This window comes from Phyllostomus discolor, chromosome 1 (assembly GCF_004126475.2).
Source record: "Phyllostomus discolor isolate MPI-MPIP mPhyDis1 chromosome 1, mPhyDis1.pri.v3, whole genome shotgun sequence".
In the NCBI taxonomy this organism is placed as follows: Eukaryota; Metazoa; Chordata; class Mammalia; order Chiroptera; family Phyllostomidae; genus Phyllostomus; species Phyllostomus discolor.
Window position 1 is genome coordinate 43,612,182 of NC_040903.2, and position 12,649 is coordinate 43,624,830.

General features: G+C 39.5%; 1 protein-coding gene across 1 annotated transcript; it reads left to right on the top strand.

Moving 5' to 3' along the window:
* Positions 1-714: 714 nt before the first annotated feature.
* Positions 715-1,777, top strand: MUC7 (mucin 7, secreted; the record flags this gene model as incomplete). The annotated part of the gene is made up of 1 exon (XM_036021705.1): positions 715-1,777. A coding segment is annotated over one exon (816 nt), but the record flags the coding sequence as incomplete, so codon positions are not given.
* Positions 1,778-12,649: the final 10,872 nt, after the last annotated feature.

Genomic DNA, 12,649 nt, shown 5'->3' on the forward strand with positions numbered 1-12,649 from the left:
GGAATGAGAAAGGTGTTCTTGGGTAATTCCACTGCCTTGCAGGACATTGGTCCCATACAAAACATCCATGAGGCCATTTGGTCCATGCCAAAAGATTTTTGAAATTTAGTCCTATCCAAATCAGGCAAGATTAGGAAATGCCCTGGGTCCAAACATACCATAATGTTTATTTTATCTTTTGGTTTACAGAATTAGTAGGTTTTTCAAAAAGGCTATCAATGTTTTATTGGTTCAATAACTGTGTTGTGGCTGCCAGTCACAACCCTCTCACCTCAGGAGCCTAGCTGATCATGGTACATGGGTGTGGTAGAAGGGTCAGCGTGGATGAAGTGTCTCTGTGGACACTTTGGACAGGACCAAAATGTATGCTAGGCATTCTGCTAGAGCATTTACTTTCCATTTGAAGCAACTTCCAAAGGTCGCTTTTTTCATTAAGCAGTCTAGGTAATTTGGCCCTCTCCAAAATCTTTAGGTCAGAAAGTAAGTTGTCGTATTTGTCTTGTATTTTGTTTTGTTTTGTTTGTTTTTTTGCATTTAATATTATTCTACTCTTTACTGACTACTAGAGTTCCAAATATTCTATTTTTTCTTCTAACTTATTTTTTCAGTGGAATATATGACTTTTAAAAGTACACATATTAATGTTTCAACTTTAAGTGATTAAATTAAAACTATTTTTGTTTCTATTCAATTTTTATCACCACAGCCCAGTGATGGCCACAGAGTTCCCTGGGGACCCCATGGACCTTTCCAGAAGCTACCACCCCATCTACCCCAACATTCAAGAGGGGTCCAGCACAGCTTACTGTTCTCCGTGGTCCAGGAGTTATTAGCCACCCCCTGTTCCTATTTTTCGTCCACCAAGTCATATTCTCTCTTCCTCATCATCCTCACTCTGGACAACGGCCCATTCCATTTCTGCCCCATCCATTGAACCCTATTAGACAGCCTCCACCCTTTCTAGGCTTTCCAAATTCACCATTCCAACAAATATTTAACCGTCCCCCTTTTCGCCCCATTCCACCTCAACACGTAATTACAAAAACTCCTGTAGCTATAAAACCTATCCCTGCAGAAGCCACCACTACTCCACCAACTGTCACCACTCCCACAGAATCCACCACCAAAACAGTCACTACCAATTCAGTAGAACCAACCACCACCACCACCACTACTCCTACAGAATCCACCACTGCCACAACAACCACATCAATAGCACCCACTACAACAGCAACCACCATCACTTCCACAGAACCCGCCACCACAACAGCAACCATTACCACTACAGCAGAATCTACCACCACATTAGCAACCACCACCACTTCCACAGAAGAGACTACAACTGCAACCAACATCGGTACCACAGAAGCCACCTCCCCGACAACCATTATCACTTCTACAGAACCAACTACAGCAACCACCACCACAACAGAAGCCACCACCTCCTCAACAGAACCTAACCACTTTGTCAACAGACCTCACTACCACAACACCAGCAGCAACCACCACAGCATCTGCCACAGCTACTAGTCAAATTAACACAACCCCTCCCTCTACCACATTGCACGTGACAACTCCCAATCAAGCTGCATTAAATGCTTTCCGGGACCTTTGGGAACAATTCCTTTCATCCTTAAATATGAAAAATAAGAATTGATATTTCTGAAATCTCTGAGCTCTGAGCTCATAGAAAAAATGAAATCCAATTATTTCATTGGAATCAACCCTGATCTAACTAGCACACCAAGAAATAAAATAAAGTACTATTGAGCAACAATCGTTGTCATGATGACTGCCACTCTATCTATATTTTAATACCTATGAACAACTGATCAGTCAGTTTCCCAGAATAAAACAAAGAACTTTATTTTTAACAAAGGCATTTAATAAAGGACCTACTTAAAGAAAAAGTCTCAGTCAGGGTAAATGCCTGGGTTGCAGGCCATGACCCCCAGCAACCACACATTGATGTTTCTCTCTCTCTCATTCTCCTTCCCTTCCCTCTCTAAAAATAAATAAATAAAATCTTAAAAAAAAAAAAAGAAAGAAAAAGGGCAGGTTTAAGTGTATAAACAAGGGATATTGAGGCATTTAGGGTCTAGCCACAGTGGAACTTATAGTGTGCCTAGGCTTGATGGGGCAAAAGGATCAAATACCAATACCAGACCCTCAACGAGAGTTTGGACAGTGGACAAAAGGCCACCTAGTGGGATCTGTTACTGTTAAGGGATGTAACTACTGCAGGATAATGCATAACAGCATAGAGAGTCCAGGACAGTACCCCTCCCTACCTCTCTCCTTCTCCTATTGCTTTCATCACTAGGCTCCAGTCAAAATCTAACAGTCAAAGAAACCCACATAGGAAAGTTTGTATGGTCATCCTACCCAGGAAAACAGCTAAGTGGAGAAGGCTGAATTGCTAATGGGGAACTAACAGCACATAGTGGCATGACTCAGCATCTTAAAGCCAAATGGATATGCAACAAAACATATAAGAGCTCTTGGCTTCCTGCACAGAAAGGGAAGAGATGGCAGCAAGGTAAATTATAAAATTATATCAATTTTACTGCCTTTTCCTAGAAATGCACATGTCTCTGGGGATTCTAGGTAATAAAAAATATAACTAAATATAATTTCTAAGAAAAGAAATACAAATTGAAATAAAATGATATATAAATATATCAATATAAAACAAAATAAACATATATTAAAGTGAAATAAGCCAGGAAGTGAAAGACAAATACCATATGATCTCACCTATAAGTGGAACCTAATTAACACAACAAACAAATGAGCAAAATAGAACTAGAGACTTGGAAATAAAGAACAAACTGACAGTGACCAGAAGGGCAGGGAAAGTAAAATAAGGAGAGAAAGTAGGAAAAAGAGCAAGCCAGAGAACATGAATAGAGGACTCATGGGCAGGAACAATGGGGGCAGGAGATTGACTGTGGGAGTGGGGAAGATGGGGCAGGGGAGAGCAATGGGGAAAAAGGTGGGACAATTGTGACTAAACAACAATAAAATAAATATAATTAATAAAACTTCAAAGGTGTTTTCTTAAATATAGCAGAACAAGCTACAAACATAAAACATAAAATAATATCTTAATGAATTGATCATTTTATGACCCAGGAAAATAGCTCTCAAATTATATAATCACTTTCTATAATGATAGCATCATTGATTCATTCATGAAGCTAAAAGTCCATTCTATCAATTCTAGCAAATTTAAATGTCTAAATGAGATATGAGGCAGTATTTTATTTAATCAAAGTAGAAGCAAAATGAATTTTGGTTATAGCAAAAAAAAAGTGCTTTTCAGAATGCAGCCAGTAAATATGGTTATAGACTTACTTGCACTCAATCAACCTAATAATATCAGTCAGGTATGTTGCTGTCACTTCTAAATTGTATTTGTCTCTGACTCTTGTTTTTTGATTCTTTCACACAAAAAGATCGCATCAACTTTTTGTGAAAAGTATAAAAGTCAGAGTTATATGTATTTGTATCCATATGTATTTGGCCTGTTAGAACAGCTTGGAACTCCTGTTCCAGGGCACTACATGCCAGATTTAACCAACCTCCTTGTGAAGTATCACTAACATTACCTGGTTTCTAAACCTAAATACTGTTTAAGCATTTCAAAGAAACCCACATCCCACTAATCTTCCAGCATGGGGCCATCAGAAGCTCAGCACTGTCAGCTCTCTCTGCCTCTGCTGCTGCTGCCAGCAACAACTGGACAGATTCATGCCAACTCCAGTTTAATCCTTAATATGACCTCCACTTATGCACTTTTCTATGAACCATGTGCAAAGGTACTTAAAAGCATATTTCCTGTCATCAAGAGCTCTTTATCCTTTGACTTTTAGTAGCCATCATTTATCACCCTAGAGACTTTAACTTTAGTAGCCATCATTTTATCATCCTAGAGACTTTAACACAGGCAATTCTTGCCATTTCTGGCATAGACCCTATTTCAGTTACCAGGGTAGGTTGGCCACCTGGAGGGACCATTTGATAAGGAAAGATTCCTCTTCATTCCTCTCCATTCTCCCATGAGCCTTTGTAAAGTGAATTAGCTGAGTCACACCACACTGACACTGCAGCAGAACATGGGCTTATCAGTTTTGCAAGTCAGCCATCAACTTCATTTCACATTCAGCACGCCCCTTCTCTGGTGCTAACTTTTCTCCAATCGTCTGTTTCCCTTATTCCTGGTAGGAACAACTTTCACTGGAGACTCAGAGCCCTCCCCTCACTTTTGCTTCATGAGCTTATATTGTGCATCTTATACTTGCAGCTCTGTCAAATGAAATAGCTGTGGCTGCATTGAGTATTCTGCAATGACCAGTAGCACTGGGTTTACTATACACAACTCAGCAGTCACAGGTTGAGTGAAAAGTGAAAAATTCTTCATTAAGATGGTTCATGGAATTCAGTGTAATTCACTTTAGCAAATGTCTACATGTGTAGGCACTGTACATGGTGCCTGAGTTTCAGCAATGTACATAGGGTTGACATTTGGCTGGAGAACACATTCAACAAATTATTGCAAGTGTTTTATAAAGGGGAACTACAGGGATCTGTGTGATCAAACAGGAAGAAAACAGTCTATTCTAGGTGAAATTCCTTAAGCTGCTGTTGGCCCAGAATAGGGATTAATTTACTTAAATAATTTTTAATATCAAGTTCCAAACAATAAAACATGATACATCACCCAGAAAATTCTGTTCAAAGATCCAAATTGGGTCTCACTGGGCTAAAACCAAGGTGTCTGGAGGGCTGTGTTCCTCCTGGAGGCTCAAGGCAAATCTCAGTTTTTTTGTCTTTTCAAGCTTGTAGAGACTGCCTGAATTCTATAGCTTATGACCTCTTCCTCCATCTTCAAGTGCATCACTCCAACCTGACTTTCCATTATCACATCTCCTCTGACTCTGCCTCCCTCTTCCACAGTTAAGAACTCCTGTGATTACATTGGGCCCTGGGTGATTCAGGATAATCTCCTTATATTAAGGTCAGCTGATAGCAACCTTTATTTCATCTGCCATCTTACTTCGCACTGACCATGTAACAAATATTCACAGGTTTCAGGGATTAGTGCATGGACATGTTGTGGGGTGGGGAGGGAGTATTATTCTGCCTACTCAAGTGGGTAAAGGGCAGGGAGGCTGCTACACATCCTACAGTGTCCAGAACAGGCTCTTCAAGTGTCAGTAGTACTGAGGTTGAGGAAGCCTGATCTATGGTGATGGATGGGTTATGCTGCTGTGAGGGTTTTCTAATTGAGCCAAAAGGGGCCCCTGGGGAGCCAGAGATTTTTCCTGTCTTCATCTGGGCTCTGGGCACACAGGTGTAAACATATATAACATATGTAAACATTCAAGATGTGACATGTGAATATTAAGATGAGCATACTTTACTGGAAGTATGTTTGCCCCCTTAAAAAGACCACCACTTTTAACATAGCTGTTAAGATAATGGTTTTAAAATATGGAGGCAAATAGAAGAAACAGCTAAAAGAGTTAGAAACAGTTTCCTCTGGAGAGCAGGTTAAGATGTGAAGGAGTAGCATTTGTTCTATAAAGTATATTACCATGATAAAAATTAATAATTAAAAAGTGACAAAATGGATGGAAAAAAAATTCTCTGTCTGCATTTAGCCTCAGAAACCTGACAACCTCACCTAATAGGGACAACTTGGTGCCACTGAACTGGGATGTTGACAGAAGGGACAGAGAAAATATACATGAGCCATCGCTGGCACAATTTTTTTAATTTAATACTTGTATGGTACTGCCAATCACTAAGAGCTTTCCAAATATTAACTCATTTAATCCACAAAACTATCATTATCCCTTATTAAATAGCCTAAAAGCATCAGAGCCAAGATTTAAACCAAGAGCATCACACGTTTTATCTAAATATTTGATAAGCCATGAACCTATAGATATTAAAACTATGAAATGCCCACTTTTTATATTATTAATCAACTTTGACTAGGCCTCCATAAAATTTAAATCTGTTTACAAATTTACATATTTGATGACTGAAGAATTTTGCATTGACTCACTTATGGCTCTGTACCTTTCAAGCTGTATTTCTCTTCCTCTGTCCACATTTCTTTTGGTGCTAGGTACCTAAAGATAAGTTCTTACTCTGATATGACCTTCATCCCTGCACATTGGTGTCAAAATGTGCACAATACTACTTTAATACAACTGGGTCAAAACGAGCAAGGTTCTCAAATACAAAGATAATGACAAATGCACAGAAAAGACTGAAACAACCCAAGCAGCCACTGGGTGAACAGAAAACTGACATAAATGGGATTGGGCACCATCAGTGTGCCCAAACAATTCTTGGTAAAACAAACAAACAAACAAAAAAAAACCTCCAGTAGACCCAATGTATCAGCAAACCCCAAATCCTAAGAAATCAGGAATGCATAAGAAATCTATGGCTAAGCCCTGGCTGGTGTAGCTCAGTGGATTGAGCACGGGCTGGGAACCAAAGTGTCCCAGGTTTGATTCCCAGCCAGGGTACATGCCTGGGTTGCAGGCCATAACCCCCAGCAACCGCACATTGATGTCTCTCTCTCTCTCTCTCTCTCTCTCTCTCTCTCTCTCTCCCCACCTTCCTTCCCTCCCTAAAAATAAATAAATAAAATCTTAAAAGAAATCTATGGCTAACAAATCTCATTCAATCAAAACTGACAAAAAGTTACCATGGAAATCTAAAACAACTTTTAGAACCATTTTCCAACAAAATAGCAAATGACCCCAACCACACTCAGCTTCAACTGGTGAAAGAAATGGACGAACCCACATCAAGCCATCAGCATTCAGACCACAGAAAACTTCTGGCCAAATGAAACTTCATGAAAAAAAATATCATAAAGCAAAACATAGTCAAGCAAAAATTGTCAAAAGCAAACTAGTAAAAAACTTTTGGGTCAATTTGACTAAGTGCAAATCATTAAGATGCTCAAAACTTAAGCCAAAAGCATCTGTTCAACAGAAAAGCAAACCAGCAAAACATCATCTGAGACCTCTCCAACTATGCCCCCAGCATCCCTTTTTGGGGCAATCAAAACCTCAACCAAAGGTGCCTTTATTTTGTCATCCTATTGGGCAGAAACATTCTGTCCCACTGTATATCTATCCATATAAACCTATTCAAGTACCTGGCACCCAAAAATATCATCCAAGTTGATGCAGTAAAAAACCCAACCCTTACCTAAACAAATGTCCCTTAAGGCCCTCAGTTAAACCTAAACCACACTCACATCACCATCTTCCAACAATGTCCTGTCTGCTTCAACCTGGTAGAAAGTTACCACCAAATCCAATAACCTATAAACCTATATTCTTCACCACTGCCAAATCTGTGGCTGCCAGCAACAAATCTTCTATTACAATCAAGACTGTGGCACTTACTACCACGTCATCCACTTCTGCAATCACCTAAGGCCATCACCACTGACATGATGGCCACTACACTCCTACCAACTCCCTCTAACAAGAATATGAGTGCCACCACCAACTTCACTCTTGTCTTCAAAACAGTGGGTACTACTACCAAATCTATCATTTTATCCACAAACCCCACTACAACCATAAAGTTGGTCACCACTACTGGAACTCTGGCCACCAATACAAAGGTTACTTTATTTATCAGGATATCCTCCATCAACACTTCAGCATTCTCTATTCACACTACATCAATTGTCCCTAAGGCTGCATCTGCTGCTCACATATCATCAACACCACAAACATGAATTCATTTTCCACCATCACCTCCCAATCCACCATCAACTCCCATGATTACATCCACTTCCACATTAACTACCCATCAGGTTAGTAACTTCAAAGATGTTAAGACTAACAGGCCACTTCCACAAATGTCATTACAGCTGTCAATCTGAAATCTTTTACAACTACTACATCAGGTGTCAGTTCCAGTTTTTCCATTTCAGCTGCCTATGCTCTAGCAGCATCTGAATCAGCTGGTACAGCACCTGTTTCTGCTATAACTGCTACAACTACCACCATGTGTGACTCAACATCACTTCCTACAAGCATATATGCTGCCCCATCCACCATACCCACCACAACACTTGTTTCTACTAAAAAGTTTTCTCTCCTGGAAACAAAAGTCACTATTTCCAAGCCTACCACCTCTACAGTCACTGCCATCAACATACCACCTGGGGCCACCATCAAGTCTTCTACCCCTCCCACAGCAGTTGAAATCCCCACCACTGTAACTAACTCATCCCCTCTAGATACTTCCACATCTGATGTCATCACAGCAGCCAGCCCGTCATCTGAGGATGTGTCTACTTCAATAACCTGATTGTACGCCAATGAACATTTTTGAGCTTCCTGAAATCACCATCCTTGCTACCCCTATGTCTAATTCCTTTGCAATAATCTTTGCTTCTATATCAGCTGTCAGTACTAAGACCACAATATCAGTGTCTTTTCTGCCTCAACAGTGCTTCCTGCTACTGTTTCCTTTGTCAACCACTAATAAACACTGGTTCCTACAACCACCTCTCCTTCTCACACCCCTAAACCTACCTTTACACCAATCAGTCAGCTTCTTCTAACATTCCTGGAAACCCAACAGCAAGTGTCATGTCAAATGTCACTAAATTTCCTGTAATCACTGCTTCACCAACAACACTTGCAACTTTATCCATTTACACCAAGCTATAGGCTGCTTCCACCACAGCTGCATTCTCCCCATCATCTGGAGGTTGACGTCCATTGCCATGACCATTTCTGTTCCCTCTACAACCACCAAGACCTACCTGAGGCCTTCTCTTGGGAGTATAGATGCTCCTACCACCTCCAACCTCCTCTCTCAGCACCACCAGTCAGCACTACTACTTCTGGTGCAGGAGTTTCTTCTACAGCATCTTTCCTAGTGAGAACCACATTGGCTATCCCCACTTGGGCTCATGTTACCATTCTGGCTGCTACCACAGTTTCACCTACCATCCCTGCACTTATACCCACTACTTCTCTTTTCCCCACCACTCAACCAGCCACTGACAACCAACACAGATGCTGCTGCCAATACATCCTCTGCTGCTTCCACTACTGCAACAACTAATACTTCATCTGATTTCACCCCATCTCTTAGCATTTCATCACCTTCCACTACAAATCTACTGCCTCCAGTTTATCTATACCACCTGTGGCTACCCCGATCCAATGGACATTCCCACTTCCTCTATCTCAATAGTCCTTTCCACATTTTTTGACTCTATTATACTTGTAGCCACAATTTCACCCACCACCTCTATAACAAATGCCCTGGTCATCACATATGGCATGACATTTTATTCAAACACATTTGATGACACTATGCTTTATTATGAACTTGACACCACTGACCTCAGCATAGTCACACTGCTTCCATCAATTCTTCTAATGCTTTTAAAAGCTCTGATATTATACCAGCCACTTAACATTCCTACCCAAACAGAAGCAAAGCTCTGATTCTAAGCTTTCTATATCTGCTGCTGCTCTATTTATAACTTCCTTCAAATAATTACCACCTTATGTCAATCATGAACTTGAGGGGCAGACATAAAGATAATAACTAGAAGACCTACCCTCACACCAAAAGGTTTGTAATGATTATTTCATCTCAGAAAAATGTTATATTTTATATTAATTAAATATATTTTTATTTGTGTACTTGGTGTGACAAGAAATTTTGTCACAGTATTGATACTGTAGAATGGTGGAAAAATTAAAGGAAAGAAAAAAATGATAAACAAACTAAAATGATCTGCTGTTCCAGGAGTGATGATCTTATAGAAATAAATGGCTTTGTCAGCTAATATATAAAGTAAAATTTTCACAAATGGATAGAGTGCTGCAAAATGTAGACTTTTTTTAAGATTTTATTTATTCATTTTTAGATAGGGAAGGGAGGGAGATAGAAACATCAATGTGCCGTTGCTGGGGGTTATGGCCTGCAACCCAGGCATGTACCCTGGCTGGGAATCGAACCTGCGACACTTTGGTTCGCAGCCAGTGCTCAATCCACTGAGCTACGCCAGCCAGGGCTCAGAATGTAGACTTTTCATGTTGGAAATGAATGGAACACCCCCAACTCCCATACAGTTGGCCGCACTACTGCTCCTGCCCAAATATAACAACAGTTATAAACAGAAAGGGACTTGTCTTTGGGTTGTGGACCTACAATGCAGTCTGTAGGTGATATATTATAGAATTGTACACCTGAAACCCATAAAATTGTAGTAATCAATGTCATCCCCAATAAATTTAATAAAATTTAAAAACAAAATAAAAATTAAAATATTTTTTTAAAAAAACAGGCACAATGTAGAAAATTATTATGAAAACCATCATAACAACTCTTAATCCAAAGGGTATATTTTCATGGCATTTTCCATTTTCTTGGCCTGAAAACATTCTTCTGAGATGGAACATTATGCCTGTCAACAGATATCTCTGCTCAGTGAGTGAAGCTGATGTTTCACCACCCCCCCCCAATCTCCACAGAGCACTTGAAAAGCCACCTACAAAGTGTAATTCTCTTTACCTTTAACTGATCTCTTCTTAAAGAATCATCTCATTATGTGATTTAATTCTTAAGGTTATACGGAAAGAAACAAAGAATTTGTTTGGGTCAACCAGAGGCATTTTGTATTTACATGCCAAGCCCACCCTTCTCTTACTGGAGTTAAAGTATTTCCCCAGAGTTCTTTGGGGGGTTCTTATAGCCAAAGACAAATTTTCTTCCCACAGATCCTGAATCCAGGGTTTCATAAATTTCCCAAAGAAACAAATTTTAGCATTAAGCTTGCTCACTATGGCCTGTGTCTCCAGTAGGCAAAGATTGATAGAAAGTATTGGTAATCAGTAGTCAGAAATTTGACACCACTCACTAACAACACCAAAGCAAGAAGAAGCCATATTGTGTCTTATAGATGTTGCTACTCAAACAATAACAGATTTATGAAATAGTTAATTCTCAGAGGATCCTGTTTAGAAAGATGAGTGTCCCATAGTTACTCCACACAGAGTATCTCACCAATCTCATAAACCAATTATAGTATATGCTCTCATTACTTTATTTGTATTTTGGCTGGAAGACTATCAACATATTTGAAATACTGAAAGTATGTATTCACTTGCTAACTGTGTATACTGCCATAGCAGAAATCACAAGTACCAAAATATGATGGCTTCAAAACATGCAAGCTACGTCCAGGTTTCCAAACACAGCAGGGCCTCTGTAAAAATATCATTCATAAGCCCTGCCTAAGTATAGGAATTTACAGGAATGACAAAACACAAAGGGGAAAAAAAGAGGAAAAGAATATAAAATTCTTACTAGGTACATAACAAAAAAAATCAGTAAAAGGATATAATGCTCATGAATGTCTTCAGGAGCACATGGGATTTGAGAGGCTTGATCTCAGAGGACAAAGTAGAGAGTCAAGACAGGACAGACTGACACCACAGGGTAGACTGTCTATTGAACAAGGAAATTATAAATGTAATTCAATGAGGATTTTATAACTTATTTCAAAATTAGCTTCAGATTTTAAAATTAAAGATAAAATTAGCTATGATTTAAAAATGTAATGACATTTTTCAGCCTAAAATTCATTTTTACAGTGAATCAAAAGCCAAAGACTGTGCCTCCTCTCTCCTTGAATTGCCTTATCCAATCTATCAGCAAACTTTCTTAATGCTAACTGCAAATAAATCTAGAATCTAAACACTCTGCCCATCTTCATCCACCCTTGTCCAAACCATCGCCATCTCTGACCATGCTATTACACATAACTGGTCTCCCTGCCTCCATCCTTGCCTCTTCCCTGTCATTCTTTCCACATTATAGCCACAGTTATCTTTTTAAACAGGAGTTAATTCATATCACTGCTCTGCTCAAAATCTTGCAATGGCTCCTATCTGGGCCATTCCTCTCTGTCATCATCTCTTTATGCTTCTTCCTTGTTCCCTCCCCTAAGAAATGCTGGCTCTACTGCTGGTCCTCAGCAAAACTAAGCACATTTCCACCTCCAGTTTTTCTGCCAAAAATATGCTTCTTCTGGAAACCACAGGGTTCATTCCCAACTTCCTTCACAGTTTTGGTCACTTGTCATTTTTCTCAATGGTGCCTTCCATTAACATCTATTTCAATATCCCCTCCACTAGCACTTCTGATTTCCCTTACCTAACTCTCTTTTTTCCACACAAGTTAGCATCGTTAATATACTATATAATTAACTTAACTTATGTCACATACACACAACCTGGGAGGAAATCTCTATAGGGAAAGACGTGCTTTTTCCCCAGGTGTTGATGGGGCCTTAGTAGATGGTGGGACCACAAAATAAAAGAAGACTGAATCCATGTATCATTCTATAAAATAACTATAAAGAACACATGGGCAAAACCAAGGGAGGTGGGATCAGGGGTGGGAGGTGGCAATTGCTGGTGTTGGGGGAGGAGGGAAATGGAGACAACTGTACTTGAACAACAATAAAAAATAAAATAAATAAAATAAAGTAAAGCTGCCCACTGACTTAAAATAACAAGGTTGAATCAAAGTAACAATCTTCTCCTGAGTGAGAGCAATTATACATTTT